At 47.4% G+C, this 18,890-nt stretch overlaps 8 protein-coding genes across 8 annotated transcripts; 1 reads left to right on the top strand and 7 right to left on the bottom strand. All coding sequences in view use genetic code 12, as the record gives it.

Annotated features, from left to right (window-relative positions):
- Positions 1-1,100: 1,100 nt before the first annotated feature.
- Positions 1,101-3,221, bottom strand: EXO84 (exocyst subunit; the record flags this gene model as incomplete). The annotated part of the gene is made up of 1 exon (XM_002614204.2): positions 1,101-3,221. One exon carries the CDS (start codon positions 3,219-3,221, stop codon positions 1,101-1,103), a length of 2,121 nt encoding a protein of 706 aa, XP_002614250.2.
- Positions 3,222-3,670: 449 nt separating this feature from the next.
- Positions 3,671-5,296, top strand: FOB63_004539 (uncharacterized protein; the record flags this gene model as incomplete). Its single annotated transcript, XM_002614205.2, has 1 exon — positions 3,671-5,296. The coding sequence occupies one exon, from the start codon at positions 3,671-3,673 to the stop codon at positions 5,294-5,296; it is 1,626 nt and encodes a 541-aa protein (XP_002614251.2).
- A 640-nt stretch (positions 5,297-5,936) lies between these two features.
- FOB63_004538 (uncharacterized protein) lies at positions 5,937-6,290 on the bottom strand (the record flags this gene model as incomplete). The annotated part of the gene is made up of 1 exon (XM_066102407.1): positions 5,937-6,290. One exon carries the CDS (start codon positions 6,288-6,290, stop codon positions 5,937-5,939), a length of 354 nt encoding a protein of 117 aa, XP_065958258.1.
- A 1,043-nt stretch (positions 6,291-7,333) lies between these two features.
- FOB63_004537 (uncharacterized protein) lies at positions 7,334-8,314 on the bottom strand (the record flags this gene model as incomplete). Its single annotated transcript, XM_002614206.2, has 1 exon — positions 7,334-8,314. One exon carries the CDS (start codon positions 8,312-8,314, stop codon positions 7,334-7,336), a length of 981 nt encoding a protein of 326 aa, XP_002614252.2.
- A 611-nt stretch (positions 8,315-8,925) lies between these two features.
- On the bottom strand, positions 8,926-9,924 carry FOB63_004536 (TFIIH/NER complex subunit; the record flags this gene model as incomplete). The annotated part of the gene is made up of 1 exon (XM_002614207.2): positions 8,926-9,924. The coding sequence occupies one exon, from the start codon at positions 9,922-9,924 to the stop codon at positions 8,926-8,928; it is 999 nt and encodes a 332-aa protein (XP_002614253.1).
- Positions 9,925-10,772: 848 nt separating this feature from the next.
- On the bottom strand, positions 10,773-11,284 carry FCA1 (cytosine deaminase; the record flags this gene model as incomplete). The annotated part of the gene is made up of 2 exons (XM_002614208.2): positions 10,773-11,179; positions 11,230-11,284. The coding sequence occupies 2 exons, from the start codon at positions 11,282-11,284 to the stop codon at positions 10,773-10,775; spliced, it is 462 nt and encodes a 153-aa protein (XP_002614254.2).
- A 111-nt stretch (positions 11,285-11,395) lies between these two features.
- Positions 11,396-15,865, bottom strand: VPS15 (ubiquitin-binding serine/threonine protein kinase; the record flags this gene model as incomplete). Its single annotated transcript, XM_002614209.2, has 1 exon — positions 11,396-15,865. One exon carries the CDS (start codon positions 15,863-15,865, stop codon positions 11,396-11,398), a length of 4,470 nt encoding a protein of 1,489 aa, XP_002614255.2.
- A 1,381-nt stretch (positions 15,866-17,246) lies between these two features.
- FOB63_004533 (uncharacterized protein) lies at positions 17,247-18,326 on the bottom strand (the record flags this gene model as incomplete). Its single annotated transcript, XM_002614210.2, has 1 exon — positions 17,247-18,326. The coding sequence occupies one exon, from the start codon at positions 18,324-18,326 to the stop codon at positions 17,247-17,249; it is 1,080 nt and encodes a 359-aa protein (XP_002614256.1).
- Positions 18,327-18,890: the final 564 nt, after the last annotated feature.

Below are 18,890 nucleotides of genomic sequence, written 5' to 3'. Positions count from 1 at the left end.
CTCTCATTCAAAGTCAATGATTGTCCAAACAATCGCTTTGATTTGCTATTCATCGGTCCTAGTACGTAACACATTTTCCTCAGTCATGCCATAATTGTCTATCAATAATGCTTGATGACATCAACAATGTGAAAAAATCAACGAGAAGCAATAAAAGGGGCTGTTTATCAATTTGCCCATATTAAAGAATAAGACTTCTAAATAACGTGAGAACTCATATCAATAGAGACCAAGTAGAAAATGCTCTATTGATTGACTGTATCATGGCTTGTCTCATCCAACCGTTTTGATTGTCTAATTTATCTGCGAGAGACTAGTTCTAAAATGTTCTGACTCGACTAGCTTCTCTGTCGTAGTCTGCAAATGATTGTCAGAGATGTTCTCACATGCTTTGTAAGACATTAACTCATTCGATTGAGTACTTCTCGTTTATGGAAATGTTATCAAAACCTGGAGTACAGCAGATTGACGGTAGGCATTACCCTGTTTAGGTTCTCTTCAAAATGACACTTAATCATCATGGGTTCATTAAACATGCTGCAAGAATAAATCATGAATTTCATCGTTCTTTTGGTACTCCATGGTCTGAATGGATGGACATTTCGAAAATTCTCTATTCTACACATCTATCCTTCTAAGAAAATACACTAAGGTATTTTTTGTCATTCATTTGCGTTTACTGTAAATCTCAAATGATGAAATTGTCTTTCTTTCTGACAGAACAATATCCCAACTCTGAAAATGGTCGTTGCATGTTCGGTGTATGCTTCAGGCAATTTGATCGACCAACTTAAGTGCGTCGAACCGTACAGTAATTTGAACACCAAATGTTAGAGGAGAAATTACCTTGGTTAAACCCAATAGGTATCCACCATATAGCAAAAGTCTGTTTGACCACATGAGTAATCTACACTGCAAGTTCCGAATCCTCAAGTTCTTGAGTTGGCGCACGTCCACTGAAACGTCATCACAAGCGTGACAGTCCCCATCTGAGATATTCTCATCTCAACATGGAAGAGTAACAATGGATATGCAAGTAGCATAGTCCCCAAACCCCCAGGCTTGGGTCTATACTATGCCCAAAGTCGCAGAGCGTATACCTATGCGGGCTGACACTCCATGATGTCGCTGAATAAGTAATCAACGTTGAGCCCATCACTACGGAGCAATGCTAATTGTGGCTGCACCATCCGTACAAGCTCCGTATAGTACTTCAGGTCCTTTGCGCGCCAAATTCCTCCAGTCTCTACCAAGAGAGTTCCTGATGCATGTGTTTTGAGCGTGTCAACAAGCTGGGACATTTCGCCCACGCACCATGTGACGAATCCACTCAGGTCCATGGTGGAGCCTCGAGCAAGGACAGGTTCCACACATTTTTTATAGATCTCGACTGCCCGCCGCACGATCAGTACGTAGACGATGGTGAGGTTCGCTAGGTAGTTGACTATGTCCACCCGTGTCGAGCCGTGAGCACTTCCAATAAGTCGCCCGACAGTGTTGGCCAAGTGTGCCAGCATTGCGTCCCATAGCGTCGACACTCCGTCGTCAAGGCGGCCAAACGCTTCGTAAAATTCCACTATACTGGCGATTTCATCGGTAGAAAGCGCAGCAATGCCGTGATGCAACTGAAACAGGAGCGCCTGCTGCACCTTCATCTTGCGGCCGTCGATCTTCAACCGTACGACATCCACTAGAAGACGTAACTCGTCAGTGGCCGGGTCGTCAGTGGACAGCGGCGGAATGCGTTCCACGACACCCGCAAGCTTCGCCTCGATGTGGCGCACGAGGCCGACTGCGCTCACGTACTCGTTGTGAGCCAAGTGGACGTCCACTTCGTCGAGTTTATCCTCGGTTGCCCGAAGATCGGCAAACATGCGCGCAGCCAGGTGCTCCGTACGAACATCGTGCAGACGGTTGCGCAGATGGACCCGGGCAGAAAGGTCCTTGAGAAGAAGCTCCTGCGACTGGCGATGCGACGCAGGCCGCAGGCCGTTTTCTTCGGGCACAGGCAGCGCCGCCGCGGAACGAAGCGAGTCGCGCAACTGGCGCTTGTCAGGGTTATCTTCTGCGGCACTGGGCATGCGGCGGTGGCCCTGGACAGGATCAGCCTCGCGCTCGCGCGCCGACACGGCGGCACGGCCCTTTTTGTACGCGGCCATCACACGGGTGAAATGGTCGTAGCGGTCTGTTTGGTACACAAAGCTCAACGCGCCTGCGCGCAAATTCACCACATACGTGTGTTCGGAGGACACCAGGGCCGGAGGAGTGAGCTGCTCCAACACCACCACGCCAAGCGGCCAGCACTGGAGCGCCTGGAGGCGTTTGGCGCCGCCTTCGGGAGACGCACGCCGTGTAGCCACAAGCACGAGGTCATTTAGCAAGAACAAATGGATGGCCCTTGTTGGTTTCCATGTGCCGACGTTGATTTCGTGCCAGCGGCCGCTTTCGGCGAGGACGTGGCGGCCGGGCGACGGCTGCACGAACTTGTGTGCGCCGTCCACGTGTTTGTAGAGCAGCTGCAACTCGGACGCCCACATTTTCTCAAGCACGAGAAGCGACAGGCGGTCGCGCGCACGTCCGCTGGTGCCGTTTGTGCTGTAAATCCCGTTTGCGCGGCCATTGGCGTTTGCAGCATTGGTGTTTGCAGCATTGGCGTTTTTTGCAGCACCGCTGTTGCGGTTTCTGGCGTCGCCGCCTTCCGCGCCCTCTTCTAGCGCGAGGCGCCGCTCGGCCGCCGCCCGGAAGTCGCCCAAGATGCCATAGAGCTCGTGCGCCAGCGCGCGCATCTGCACCAACTCGTCCTGCGTGTCCTTCAAGCCGCCCGTCAAGTGCAAAATGTTTTTCTGGTTCTCGTTGATTTTCGCCTTGATCTCGCCGTCGAGCTGCCGCCGCTGCGCCATGAGCGACTGGTGGAAATCCTCAATCAGCGTGGCGTCCTTGTCATGCAACTCGTGTTTGAGCTTCGACACAATGTCGTCGCCATTATTGCCACGTGGCTCGGGCAAGGGGGGAATCAGCGCCGCGTCAAACATGTGCTGAGCTGCCGCCTGGTGGATCAGAAGCCGTCTCGTTTGCCGCCTCGACATGCCGGCGGAGTCTGGCGCCAGACCGCGGCCCAATTGAGGCACTTGGAGCGTGTCGGACTTGACTGGCGCCGCCCTAGGAGCTGCCCTTGGCGCCATCTGCCAGGGGGCACGGCTTTTCCTGTTGTGTTTGTCCATAAAAGAAGAAGATGTATGATGATGGTTGATGGATGGACTGGTGGAGTATGTGTGCGACAAGCTGGGACTGTGTGCAGGCCACTACTATATGCGAGATAAAAGTCTAGTACCACAATTGACAATAAGCTATCAGAAGAAGCTGACAGAAGAAGCTAACACTGACAGAAGAAGCTATCACTGACAAGAACAGTCAAACGACGGTGTTGAATTTGAGTCAAGAGAAGCGAAAAAGAGCCTGCAGAGTGAACGCAACCAAACTTCATTCAGGTCTTCAGCTTCCAATAGCATTCTAGTTAAAGCATCCTAGTTAAAGCATCCTGTTCAAAGCATCCTGTTCAAAGCTTCCTAGTTAAAGCATCCTAGTCAAAGCTTCCTAGTTAAAGCATCCTAGTTCAAATAGGCATCTTTAGCCTTCATTCTAGCTTCAAAACATTCACGTCAATCTTTCCATGTCGCTCACTAGTGTCGAGCTCAACCATCTTGTGTGGCGCTATCTCCAAGAAAGCGGGCACGAGATGGCGGCGTATGCGCTCGAGAAAAGCGCACGGTGCCGCGACGAAAACCTGCCCACCAAGGCGCTTGGCCCAGTTGGCCCCGGAGCGCTCGTCAGTTTGGTGCAGAAGGGCATTCTTTACACGCTTGCACACGATGCGGCTGCGGGCGACGCGGCCAGCCTAACGCTTGCACATGCGCTAGCGGCCGAGGCGGAGAAAAACAAGCTGCTGGAGGCCAAGAATGCCACGGAACTGGCACACACAAACACAAGTGCAAACACAAGTGCAAACACAAACATAAACACAAACACTACCACGAACGGAGACACAACCACAACCACAAACACAGACACAAACACAAACACAAATGGAGATGCAAACAACTTCGAAGACACCAACACAGAGGTGGCTTCTCTTGCGGCCGCGTTCACTTTTGCGCCGGCGTTCGCCGCGCTGTGGCACCCGGCAGGCGGCGCGTTTGCGTTTGGGCGCGAAAACGGCGCGGCCGCCATCCAGACCGAGGCGGGCGAGCCGCTTGTGCTCAACCACGCGCCCTCCGACGGCGACATTTCCACCGTGGCGTGGTCGCCCTCGGGCACCGTGGTGACGGCGGGCGGCCTGGGCGAATTGCGCGCCTGGGGCGCCAACGCGCGCCTCAAAAACGTCGCCCTCAACAGCGCCACCGACGCGCGCGCCGACCCTCTCGACTCGCACGCGCCCGCGCTTTCGCTCGGCACGCCTTTTGTCGCCCTCTCGTGGGGCCCCCACTGGGCCGCCACCGTCGACGCAAACAACGCCGTGTGTGTATGGGACGCCTCGCTTTCGCCTGTGCTGCAAGTGGTGCCTCCGACACTGCCACTGCCCGACCTGGCGTCGCATCCGCTCTGCGTCTGCTGGCTTGGCGACCTGAAACTTGCCGTGTCGACGCCATCTCACTCCATCCAGATCTACTCGGTGCTGCGTTCGGGCTCGTCGCTCGCAGGGCAGCTTGCCGGCCACGCCCATGCTGTTTCGGCGCTTACCTTCAGCCCCGTGTCCAAGTTGTTGGCGTCGGCATCCGATACTGACTACGCCATCAAAGTATGGAACAGTCTGCTGCCCCTGCACGCCGTGGACCTCAATGTTCAGACCGACAGAACTCCCCACATTCACTACCACACCACTCCTATCCTTGGTCTTTTCTTCCTAGCGAGCGGCAACCAGTTGGCTTCTGTTTCCATGGAAGGTTCTATGAACGTATGGGACGCAGTCGACGGCAGCGTTCTTTTGCTGGCCAACATTTTCCTGCGTTTGGCCGCTCTTGGCAAGCACGACACTGCCAATGGCCGGAGCATGGTGTTTGCTGCGGCGCTAGCTCCCAGTCTGGCACGCCTTGCTGTCGCTGATGATTCGGGTAATGTTTCTGTCTGGGACGTAGACCCAGAACACTATGGTTCCAGAGTGCCCCTCCGCTGTGTGGGCTATTATGCGGCGCTGGCAGAGGAGGCCGACGTGTGCGATTTGGCCTGGGATCCCCGCGGCAGCTTTCTTGCTGTGTGCTACCGTGGACGCGAGAGTGTGGTGTTGGAAGTGCCTAATTGAGGGTAAATCCACAGTACGTTTACCGCAGACTCCATCACTACCATACCCCTTTGATTTGGCAACGATAGGGTACGACTACAGAAGATATGATAAATTAATTAATTTATGTTGAGCAATCAGGAGCAAGAAGGTAAAGAACCAGGACTCTCGATCAAGGTGCCAGACAACAGTGTGTCCTATATCAACCGGTCTCTGATGGTGCTGAGCTGTGCCTCTAACTATCGCTCATGCGAAGCCAATTTCTATGCTCTGCTGAAGCACTATGGATTTTTCTGAATTACGCAATTGCACTGAGTTCCTGATTCTGAACTCTCCAGTACAAATGCCCTTTAGGCGATATCGCTGCTAGAATGGGATTCTCTACACTGTCGCAAAAATGTACACGGCATGATGTGTCGTTCGTTGTAATATATAGAAATTCAAATTACACAATTATGTCAAGGATCCCGAAACCGGCGAAAATACTTTAGACAGAAACAGTCTTTCCCAGCACTCAAGCCCATTGAAGTCCGGTCACCTCATGTAAAAGCTTCATTCCTACAACTTTCCATACAGCTCATACATTTGCAGTATCAAATTATACACTTCTCCGAACAGAGGCAAGCGTGCCTCACAGAGGCATTTGGGCTTGTTTCTCGGATCAATTGGTCTCTGCAGCAGCCTCGGCCACCGCTTGGGCGCCACGTCTAAGGTTCGGACTGGTTCCAGGAAAGAAAAATTCCAAGTAGCATGTAGCCATGGAAATCAAAGCGAACGCCACGCGCAACAAAGGAGGCAGCGCGTCGGCCGCCTGGCCCTGTGGCTTGTTGATAGGCTCAGACAAGTAGGACTGGATGGCCAAAAAAAGCGACGACCAAGATAAGATCTTGTTGCGCATGAACATGGCGGCCATTGGAAGTGTCTGGCTGATCATTCCAGAGGCGGCTTCATTTCTAGGTTTGGCCGGGCTGTGGCGGTATGGAACCACCAAATCTGGTCTGATGGGAGAGGACATTTGGATATGGTGGAGATTATCGCCGGTATCTTGATCGAGTAGGTGAGAATTGGTAGGCGCACGGTAGGTTGACGAACAGCCAAAGAAATAAAAGAATGAAAGAACAATGAATGAAAGAAATAAATAAATAAAAGAAAAAGACGTCGAGGATTCAAATGTGAAAGATCAAAACAAATGGACATTTATGTAATCAAATTTGTTGTGGCCAGTAAATCATACTTCGCAGTCACTTCGAAAACACTCTGAGATCTCGAAATGAGCTTTTCTGTTAACACTAGAGATAAGGCTGAATTATTTGTTTCGTAAAATCAGCCAGATGAAAGACGGCTCTGTTCTTAATAAAACGGCTCTGTTCTTAATAAAACGGCTCTTTCTTAATAAAACGGCTCTGTTCCTAATAGTCATAGATGATTCCCTACAATCAACTAATAATGCGAAAGAAGCTTGCTGTTTGACAACGAAATAAGTTTATGATGAACATATACAATGCCAATACTCGACGCTATCTTTCTTGAGTGATTAGAGTTTCCAAATCACGCCTTGTGATTTATTGGAAAGATCTCACGTTGTGTCATCGTGAAGTAATCTAGTCTCTCTAGTCACTGAACTTTGTGGCTTGGAAAAATCATTTCTTTGCCTATCATCAAATGGGCTCTATCCTTGCCTGTTGACGACACACGTAAGCTAAAACCCATGGCTATGAACTCGAATGCTGAATTGTTCTAGAACAATTACAATAGATAAAACGAAAGCCCGACTTTTTGCTCTCATCTGGGTTTGCAAACTCTTGCATCAGTGTCACATCCAATCATCCTATCATCCTATCATCATAATGACTATCGTGAAAGTTCAACGGCTTGGATTAAGAAGTCAGTTTGTATTGCATTCAGTTCTTCCTAGGGTCATGTGGAATATTACTCTGCGTTTGTATCTTTTGACAGGCCAATATAAGTCGAGCCACGGCTCATGCTCCTGGCCGTTGAATAAATGTTTAGAAAATTTTCATGGCCACAATAGAGCCCTCAACTTTGACGTAGCTCCTGTCACTCTAGCAAATCGCGTTGGCCATAGTAAGACCCCACGACTGCAAGCACCCGGTCAATGGTTTCAGACGGACCTGGATTCTCGCGCACATCCAGACAATCTTCGGTCGTGATTTTACTTTCACCTTCCTTGTCGCTTCCCTTCTGCTCTTGGTGTTTGAGTCGGAGCTTTCTGGCTTTGAGCCCCAAGTCCCGTACAATCGCCAACTCTGTGTGGACAAGGCCGCAATCGAGCCTAACAAAGACTTGCCAAAGCCATTCCGAAGCAGACGCAGGCATGGACGGCAGAAGCCATCGCGTGAAGTAAACCACTAGTTTTATAACTGTGGGATGCTCAAGGCGCGCGAAGAAATCTTTGGGCGGCGGCGAAGAAAACACAAGCGTACGCCACGCATTGGCCGACTGCGGCACTTGCATCAAATCTTCTTGCTCGGCTTCCTGTGCATCAGAAACTGCGTCGTCGCTTTGAGATACATGCCTGCTGCTTTGGTCGCCTTGCGACTCATCTTTCGATTGAACCGGACCCTGTTCCATGTCTTTTAGTTCACCATCCTGGTCTTCCAGTTCGCCATCCTGGTCTTCCAGTTCACGCTGTTCCACGTCATCCTGCCCGTCCGACTCGTCTGACTCGACACTCACTTGAATTTCCTGCTCAAACAGTCCATTCTCGGCCTTTTCCGCAACCAATTGGGACACCACGTCTTCAATGAAAGCTGCGCCAAGTGGAATCGCGCGCGCCCTTTCTTGTTCGGGCGGGCGCGCAGTGGCTTTTTTTGGGGCGAAGAAAACGCCAGTGCACTCCGCTTCTCGCCGCACGCCGGCCAAATACTCATACACGGGGTCTTGCGCATTCTCTTGGATGGGGAACGCTGCGTGTTGTCCAAACACGTGATCCAAGGGCCCTTGTGTATATTTGCCAATCAGTGACTCTCCTTTGCTTCGTTTTGTCCCATTGTCTTCTCTGTCACTTTGTCTCTTCATGGTACGAAAGACAAAATATCCACCGTGAGATGAAGATGCGACCATGTGTGCAGGTCCATAGGATAGAGTAGGACGAGAGCAATTGCTAGTTCAATCATGTTATGCAAGGTCTATGAACTTATGGTAGAGCCAATATGATACACGGGAGAGAAAGTAGGCTCACAAGACAGAGAATAAGAAAAAAAATGGTAAGATTGAGACATCTTTTAGATTAGGAGACTAGCACATGGCAAGTTACATTGAGCATAATTAGTCCTGGAGATTAATTCTGCCATGGTTCGTCTGGGTCAACTGTAGAATACTTGCGGTTATAGTATCGTTTGTGCATCTTCCTCTACCGACGTGGGATCCTATCGAAGATGGGCTTTTGTGGTTAATTGAAAAGCACATCCGAGGCATTTCAAAAGCTTGCAACAATGCACTGGATGTCGAGATGTTATGAGTACATACCATGGGATCTGTACACATAATGGGATCTGTACACATCATGGGACCTTGATATGCAACACAAATGGCAAAGTATGACATTTCTTATCTCAAATTAATACGAGTAGCACATGATCCACTTATTATACCACTTCCACTCACTCCTCTAATCAGAGAAAATCACATCACGCTTCTGCCTTTGTCTCTTCCATTTTCCTCCGCTTCCTAACCAGCGGGCCTCGCCGAAGACGAGCAATATGATGCTCATCGAATTGCGAATGACACATTGGACATGCGCCCAGGTCTGGAAGCATACTCATAATACATAGACACACCAGACACACGTATCCAACATCAACAGCACGACCCGTGAGGAAGCAGCTGGCCTTGTAGTCGACGTTTCCGTGCGTGGGCAAAATTACAACCAGCCGAAGCAGCGGCTCGACAAAAAACGCCGTGGCTAAAGTTTGCACCATTCCCCGTGGGTCTGCCACATGCAAATACACACCCTGCGTCGCGTCTGCGGCCTGCTCAAGGTACGGTGCTGACCGACGGCCAAGTTTAGCCACATCAATGGCCACTTTCATCTTTTGTGCTGCAAAAATCGCATTCATGATCCCCATGTAATTGTTGTCGTCCGATTCATTGGCTGACACCACAAGCACACGGGCGCCCATGGCGGCAGTTGTCTGAGCACCAGCAGTGCCCGCTGCCGCTACCTGTACCGCGCTGCCGCTCTGGTCCACATGGAGCATTCTGTTTGTGTATGTCATGGCCATCAGCAAGGCGCCGGCCAATGTCGAACGGGCGTCGTTTTTTGCAGCCAGAGCAAGCCGTTCGAGTTCCTTATTGAGCGCTCCAAACACCGCCTCGTCCACAAGCCGGAACTGGCGGTACATTCCTGGGTTGACAAAGCGAGTCTCTGTCTCGACATCCGAAACGCCAGGGTGCAAGAAGCGGGCTCCCACATGCAGCGACACAAGAAACGCCACTTGGTTGCTATTATTGAGCGAAAGGTGTGCATTGAGAAACACAACAAGCGCCTTGACGATATCCTGGAGGCTGGCGTCTAGAGCAGCGATGGATTTGGGTGTAAGTTCAAGAATCACCGTTAGAAGCGATGGGTTGTCGGCAGGCGGATCTGATGTAGTTTCAGTGAAAACACGGTCGGCAATATTGTCCATGAGGAAAGAAGATGAAGAAACAAATCAAGGCGGGAGAAGGAATGTGAGGTTGGAAGAAGAAGAGAATGCAGTAGAGAATATATGGAGAATGCGCGAGTGCGAAGAAAGTGAGACATGGATTCAATATTCTGGAAACTCAGAAAAGAAATTAGAAGGGACGAAATTAGAAGGGACATTTTGGAATTACTTAAAGACGATTTGATATAATGAACTCAACATGACTTTGTAAGGCAATGACGCAAATAACGTATTAACATGACTTTGTATTCAATGATGCAAATGATGTATTAACATGACTTCGTAATTCAATAATGCGAATAATGTATTCAACATAAGCTAATAAGCCAATGATGCGTAGGCTTACGAAATATCTATAAACTAATAGACTGCTAAGTTGTGTCTCTGAAACATTGAAGAAAATTCTTGAATGGGTCACTTGACATTTTGGCTTATGTGATTTTGAACCCTTCGCTCTAGTATGCACATTCTGTAAGCCAATACACCACCACAATTGGAATGGCTTGGTCAATGAGAATAGACTCCCAAAGTATGATTGGTATGAGAATGCAACTAAGTACCATTAATGGGAGAGACATAAGTTCAAGCCATTGAGTATTCAGAACCTTAGAAGCACTTATAAGCATTGCTATTTTCTAAGACTACAAGTGTCTCAAGTCATGTTGGAATGCTTAACATATTCTGCAATCGCTTACAATAAAACTAAAAGTAAACACTCACTGCCTCCATTTTAAACTATTGATGTACTTTTCAGCGCATTCGACTACCGGCAAACCGATATTAGAATGTCTCTCTAAGCGGACATTTGTCGGATCCCCATTGTGAGATCTTCAGGCGTCCTCCTCCCCAATATCCTCATTCCAGTCCTGTGGTCTCTCGCGAATGAAACGAGACATCAACTCTTTACACTTTTCGTCGTTCATGTTCACAACTTCAATGCCCATGGACTCAAGCAACTTTTCTGCACCAACAAAGTTTTCGTTTTCGCCCAATACAACACGCTTGACACCATACATAAGACAGGCACCGGAGCACATGTGGCACGGAGATAATGTCGTGTACATGGTGCAGTTCTTGTAAACTCCGCCGGGCAAGCGACCGGCGTTTTCCAAAGTGGAAATCTCGCCGTGCAAAGTAGCAGAGTTCTTCTGGATGCGCATGTTGTGACCGCGGCCCAAGATAGTACCGTCCTCGTGAATCAAAGCTCCTCCGATTGGGATTCCTCCTTCAGCATATCCTTCAGGTTAGTAGAAGGAAAATATAAAGATTGCCTTGCTCACTGCATACCTTTTTGTGCTTCTTCAAAAGCAATTTGCATCCCCAATTTGTCATCAAAAGGCATTTTTGTCAGTGGGTTTGAAATCTCGAAAATGTCTCATCAATGATCATGCACAAACCAGTTGCGCTCGAACCGTTGAATCCTGCAAATAGAACATAGATACTGCAGGTGTGTTCACTTATAAGCGTACATCAAGCCGTTTCGTTCCACGGCAACAATCATGTAATTGGGGCTTTCCACTATCGCCACATCAAGAACAGCGTCATGATTGCCACTCACGTGATTCTGTTTTCCTGATTTCCCGTCCACTTTTTCGTAAGTCATGCTGAGGCTGGCTGAAATACGATTCTCCGTAAAAGTAACGGCACCTGGAGTGAGTAGCAGAACGGACAGGGCCACGTTCTTCGTATCCCAGACGATTATTCTGTGATCACACGTAGCGGTGACGTAGCGGCTGCCACTCGCAGTATACGCTAACGCACGGAAAGACTCGTTTTTCTCGATATTCAAATCAATGGAAAAGTCTGCCAAAACGTCCTCGATGCCTTTCTGTTTGACCTTGTCGATTTCTTTCAATTCATACGGCTTTATCTTTGGCCGATCCCCGTTAGCACTGTACACGTGACGACATGTAAAGCCCGGAATATCCCAAACGGTTATATCTGCCTCGGTACTTCCACCAATCATGGCAAAAGAAGAGGATTCGTAAGACGAGCTTACAGTAACCAACTTTATGATTGCTGTCTTTTGCTGCTTCACCAGATCTAGCACGACGTTCCATGCACGAGAAAGCACTTTGAACCGAACATCCCATAAACACAAGATCCCATCAGATGTGCCAAGCAAAATCCACGAGAACTTGGGATCTGCAATAAATGTCGTTGGAACGCCATAATGCAACGGGTTTTGTAGCTCCACGTGTTTCTCCATTGTCACCACATTGTATGCCAAAACCTTACATGAGCTTGTCACGACAATGCACATTGTCTTTCCTGGAGTCGAGACAAATGCCACATTTGTCGCATACCCATCTTCGACTTTGACACTCCGAACCAACGAAAGCTTGGAGTACTTGACGATTTTTCTTTGTTTCCCGCGAGAAACATGAACTCGAAACAAACGAAGATTTCCATCTATAGTGGTTACGGCGAACACAGGACGCCGCGCCATAAACGCAATGTCAGAGATCCCCAGCTTTAAGTTCATAGAGAGACTTGCGTTTTTGCCCGTGATATTCTTATCGAGCTTTGCACAGTCCCATACTTTCAAGTAGCCCATTTCCGAGCCAGTGACAAGAAATTCCGAAGAAGGTGAGACCGCAACTTTTGTAATGGAATCAAGGTTGCCACTTGTGCTGTTGGTATTGATTTGCGCAATCAAACTTCCTTGGACTTTTGCTGGTTCCTTAGAAGGTTCACGGCTCGCCTTTATCGCTGGTCCGAATTCCGGGAAATCATCCAAAGTCGGCTCAAACTCCATGTTTTCAAGATATTTGAGAACGAACGGGTTGCTGCCAGCGAAATTGTGCCGCATAGTGACCGATATCACCTTTTGATTATTGATGCTGAAAACCCTATGCGCTACATTCTTGTCTTTTCCATTCTGATAAGCATGAGCCGGATGCCGCGGCTTGAACTGCGCATTTTCGTGTGATAGATCCAACTCCCCCATTACGTTGGCTTCAACCGTTTGCAAAGATGCTTTTGATTTTCCAGTCGAAGGCAACACAAGCGAAGTTGTATTTGGAAGGAGCCTTACCGAAAGAGCATCGTTTGTTGCCTCTTCATAGCTTGTTTCCGTTGTTCTAGTAGATTCTGAGATGGGTTCGGTTTTGTAGCAAACTTCAAAGAAGATATTGGTGGGTGGTACATTGATATTGCCTGCGAGCTCGAATTCAACACTGTCCAGTTTGTTTCCTGAAGAAAACCTGCCCAAGTTGAGGAAATGGTCTTTTAAAGCAAACACTTTCCATAAGGCACGGTCATCCATCCCCACTGATTTCAATTTCACAATCCATTGTCTGTCTTCATTCGACAAGGGTATGTCTGATGCGGAGTGTTCTGTTTTTGACAGGCCGTTATAGCTGCTTTGGGGAACATAGACATATTTTCCCATATCCTTGGAAAAAGAAACAAGTTTCCGGCGCCCATGTGAATGAAAGGCTGAGTAGTTGGCCATACGCCAAAACATGGACTTATTTGTGGCATTGTTGCGCCAAGTTTGTGCAGCTTCGTAAACCTGTTTTGAAAGTGGTGCTGTCAAACATGGGTACAATGTGTCCCAAGACAAAACAGATATATCGTATGACAAATATGATTTGATTAGCGGATAAAGAAAGCAGAACCTGTCTGCGTTCAGAATATTGTCACTAATCAGAAGAATGAGGCAAACTACCGATTGGCGAATCCACTCGTTGGGTTGAAGAAGCAATACAACTGAATTAACCAACAATTCTTTGTAAACAGACAAAGCATTGAACTCATTTTGTGGGTTGATGAGTCTTTTGCAGACGAAAAAATGGAAGACTTCGAGAACTTTAAGAACAACTGATGGCTCGTTGTCGCCCAAAGTTTGAAATAACAAAGGCAATAGGTATTGCTCAAAAGCCAACGCACCTATAAAATTGCCCATGTCCATAACAGAAGATAGAAAGGCAAGTCTCAAGCGGTAGTTTGAATCATTTAAATATGTGATCAAATGGGGCAAAATGATATCGTTTGTTTTATCGACGCCAAAATATTGGCAGAGGGGAAGAATGTGGTTAATGAGACTGATTCGAACATTCACATTTGTTTCAGTAAGCAAAGCTTCGCTAATGTCTTTAAAGCTGGCTTGTGATCTACTCTTTGCCGCATCCAAAGATCCCAAGCTCTGTGTTTCTGATTTCAAAGAACGGCACAAGGCACAAAAGCGGTCTGAAATTTGGGCTAAGTAAGGAAGGCACAGAGCCAAGACACATTTCACATAATTAGCTTCTTCGTGAAAAGGACTATCGAGAAAAGCAATGCTTTTCAACTTAGGTCCCAAGTATTCGGGGAATATATGTGCGTTGATGGGAGTTATACTTGTGCAAGAACCTAGAAGTGTGGTCAAGGCTAGAAGCGCAGTTCTTGCTACTAAGCTTGAGAAAGTGGTGGCGCTAGGAAAATTATTGTGATCGGAAAGATCATCGTTTTGAAGCATGGACGCATCCTCGATAAACTCATCCAAGAAAAAGCAAAGGTTAGGGACACACCGGTCGAGTTTGATTTCGTCTCCGATTCTTTCCAGAAGCACGAGAATCAACTCACATGCTTTGATTTTGGATTGCGGGCGGCGGGCAGATTTGATTAGAGAGAATATGAGATCTAGCACGATAAGTGCGCCACTTCCAGTGTTAGAAAACAGCGAACTGGGGCGTATGACGTAGTCTGACGGGATTGGAGGTAAGTTAACCTTGAGACCCGAAAAGTCTGTATTTTCCGCTTCGTTAAGCTCCTTTGAGGAACTTTTTTCTGAGCCTTTTCTTTCTGGATTTCCCGTTTCTCGATCGTTTCCGTCTTGTGACCTTTCCTGTTTCTCTATACTTTTCTCGCAATCTCCGTATGTATAGCCAAGCGCTTCGGCGATGTCTGCATATTTCTCTGCTATCTCTTCGAGTCGAAGGTCACTGGGAGAGAAGTTGTCGTCCTCTTTAGCGAAACGCTGCGATGAGTTCATTTTCGACATGAAATCGTAAAGAAAGTCATAAAAGTATCCTGGGAAACACACGTCTCTGTATTCGTCCAAAAGAGCCAGGGCCAGCGGTCTCTTGCTTGGTTCGACACTTAACAAACGCAGCACCATTTCCCGAATATGTGGGTCCGGTATCGGAGACAAGTTGGGCTCTAGTTCACCCCGTTTGTATCGGTACAAGTCAGAAAGGGAAAACGTGGGCTCTCCGCCCATGTAAAGCTCTGCAATGACACAGCCCAAAGAGAATAAGTCCATTTCGGGCGTGAGCGATGCCTGATCGTTGATGTCTGTTTTCAGCGAGCTTTTCTTGTAGAAGCGTTCTGGGGCCACATAGCAACTTCTGCGGTCGGAACTGTCAAAGTAGAAGACAAACTCGCTCGGGTTGTCGTCCGGCAAGTATACCGGTTTTGTGTGCTGGGCAAAGTCTGTGAGTACGAGCCAATTGCTCGAAGACACAAGCAAGTTTTCCGTCTTGATGTCGCCATGGCAGATGGAGAGCTGGTCGTGGAGCAACAGCACCACGCGTAGCATCTGGAACACAAGCCATAGTTTCTCGACCGGAGCCAAGAACGGCCGAAGCGAAAGCCGGTCGTAGATGTTTGTCCGCACCAACTGCCTCACCAAGTAGCCGGCCAGGTCAGTCTCGGTGATCTGGTGCCAGGCCAAAGTATTTGGGTACGGCGCCAATAGCAGCGCCTCGCGGGCCAAGTTCTCTGCCACTTTGCCGAGCCGGATGTCTGTCTGTTGTGGCTTGACAAACACTTTGATCACCAAAAGCGATCCTGTGCGGGTATCGACAGCCTTGATGGTTTTGAGAAAGCGATTGTCGTTGATCACCGCCAAAAACTTGTACAGCGGGAGAACGTCGATATACGACCTGATCGCCACCGTGTGGGCATGTGGCGTTAGAAGGGAGAGACTGACGCCCATGGAGAAAGAAAGATAAACCGGTCTGCACAATTCGGTATGGTGCAGGCGGTGCGATAAAGCATCAAGGTGTAAGAGCAGGTCAGACCTGAAGACGTCAGACCGAAGCAAACGGTAAGACCTGAAGACGGTCAGACCGAAGCAAACGGTCAGATCTGAAGCCAACGGTAAGACCTGAAGCAAACTTTATCTTTACATTGTAGAATTTGATGCAAATGTTTGCTGTTTGAGAATTTCAGTTCATGTTGATTCTACTAGTGTCACTATCTCAACTAAGGCAATCTTAGGCAAATACATCTCGACTGAGGAATACATTCGATAAGACAAATACCCTAGACCAATAGATACTTGGCTAACAGATGTGTTGGGATTAATCTAAGCCAGGGTGAAGGTATTTTTGAGTAAGACCTCGCGACTCTGGCTCCACTTCAATGTACGTCAACCCTTGTTTGAAACAAAAAAAAAATCGGTTTTATCTAATTCTTCCTTGCCCATACGTGTAGAACTGAGCTCATTTGTCTTGAATTCTTTGATATCGCCACTTGATTTCATACTGCTTTGGGTGAATATCTTCAAAATCTCAGATCTTTTATTACGTTCATCCACTCTGATCTACCACATGTTATAAGTCGGCTACGGAAATAGAAGGAAGCGACTCAAGAAAAATGGACACAGTAGTCCCTTCACTATGTTTACAAATCTTATTCATATTCTAAGTGTGTGAACATCACGTTGATTAGACAATTTATAGCAACTCAATCAGACAAGCCACAATGAGTAGGCTAGAAAACCTATGAAGATTTAATGGGAATTTCAATTTCATACGTATGATCCTTATTTAGTAGGTATAGTAAATTGGGCCGCTTGGATACGTCTTCGATACAAAATTTATGACCCCATAGCCATAGGACCAGCCACTGAGTCGTGATGAATATTTGATTCCTTCCAAAAGAATAAGGCATTTTTCAAATGAGGCCATTTCTAATATTTGGTGTGTTACCGGCCGTAATATTGGTATTCTTGATTCAATCAAGACCTAATAGTTTTCATCTAGCATAGTGACGACTTGCTTTACGTGGTGTTTACCTCATTCTTGCATCCTGTTCTAAATACCAAACCTACTCAGATGAATGAATATGTAACATTCTAGTGTTCCCATATTGATTGTTATAAGCCATGGAGCCAGCAGCCCCTTGAAACATCCCTTGCCCATCTTTACACAAGATCCAGATACCTTGGTCGAATTTTCAAATTCTCATGAAAACGGTAGTATGTTTAATCAAAGCTCTAGCACTCTTGTTCAACTCGATTTCCAGACCCTGGTGAGTACCATTACAAGCCATCGTCTCGTTCACGAACATAAAGATTGTACAGCTTGTTCCGATCATCTGTAGCCTTCATCGTCAGACAATTCAAAAGAGTCAAAACGACGCAAGCCTACTGTTTCCTCTGTGTTGTAGTCTCCACGTCCAAGCTGCATGGATCTTCTCATGGAGAATCCTGCCACACCATTGTCCAAAGGAGCCATGTCTTTCCCGTTGTGAACACCGAAAAGCTCACGGGATCTACCTTCGTTTTCTTTTCTCGAAATGTTGAGCAAGTAAACGCCAGAAAAGATGATGAGAAAGCCAATCAATAATGAAATCACATTGACCGGAGACGCGGTGTTGAAGCCGCGGAAAAGAATGAAAGAAGCCACCAAGGTGAATGTGGTGAAAGTCACGTAATAAAGAGGGTTAACAATCGAAGTGTCGAACTGGTCCAACGCTTTGTTGAAGTAGTTCATTTGTGTGAGAATGCAAACGACAACAACCAAAATGAACACGTATGTGGAGGCATGGGTGAACTGATTGTTTCCGGCAAAAGTCAACTTCAATGCGATTCCAAACGCTTTGATAGACATGACCGAGATCGAACCGACACTCAGGCAGATGGAAATGTAAATCATGGGGTTTGTATGGCCGTGCTTAGGCACGATTTTGTAAATCATGAACAACGCATACGCCGTGACCAAAGCGGCGTAAAAGAGGAATCCAGGCCGCGTGGCATAATGCAAAATCTCGTCGACCGTTTCGATCTCCTTATCTGGAGGCGCGTGGAGAACAATGATCACCGAGCCCATCAAGCAAATGGCACATCCCATCTTGCCCAACACCCCAAGTTCTTCCTTCAAAAAAAGCGACGCTAGCACGGCGCCGATAATCACCGAAAGAGCGCCCAACGGCGTGACCAAGATGGCCGGAGCGAACGTATACGCGGCAAAGTTGGCCACTTCCCCGATCGCCATCGTGGCTATGCCTGCCCACCATATAGGATTCTGTAGGTACTGGTAACCAGAAGAGTTATCTGTGCCCGATTTGGACGACGTGTCCATCAACCCTTTTTTCGTGATGATGAAAGAGACTCCGATGGCCAAAGACGACGACATTGCTAGCGCAAGCCCTATGTACTTATCGTCCACCATGGTAAAGAACTGTAGTTTTTAGATCTTGAAAACGCGAACGTGTAGTGTGTCTTTTTCATTGCAGGTGCGAATAGTATGAAGGTAATGCCAGCCTGTCATACCCAATTTTACTTCGAATAAGTTCCTCTACTTCGATCTGGCTTGCTGATTGAATTTTGCATGTTTTTGCTTTAGTGTTTGTATATTTTTTTGTGTTTTTTATTTTTTGCATCTTCGTCGTGTTTAGTGTCTGTCTTGTTTCACTTGGTTATGTACTCTGAACCAATCAATGTGTAGAGAGGCTACTTGAAAATTTAGTTAAATAGAATGGAGATCTACAGTTCGATCTAAACTGTATCAAGTAGATTGGAGATATCTATCAAGTAGATTGGATGTCTATACTGTAATCAAGTAGATTGGATGTCTATACTATAATCCAGTATTTGGAGATGAGCTTGGGCGTGAAATTCTGGTACAGACCGTCTGAGTGATATTTTCTCATTCTTACTATGTTGACTACAGCCAGTTCTGGCTTGAAAGAATTGGAAATATTTTTTCTCTCAGAATTTGTCGTAGATGTCTGTT

Source organism: Clavispora lusitaniae, assembly GCF_014636115.1.
Source record: "Clavispora lusitaniae strain FDAARGOS_655 chromosome Unknown tig00000223_pilon, whole genome shotgun sequence".
NCBI lineage: Eukaryota > Fungi > Ascomycota > Pichiomycetes > Serinales > Metschnikowiaceae > Clavispora > Clavispora lusitaniae.
Note: the sequence above shows the minus strand (reverse complement) of the source record. Positions and strands in the feature narration are given on the sequence as shown.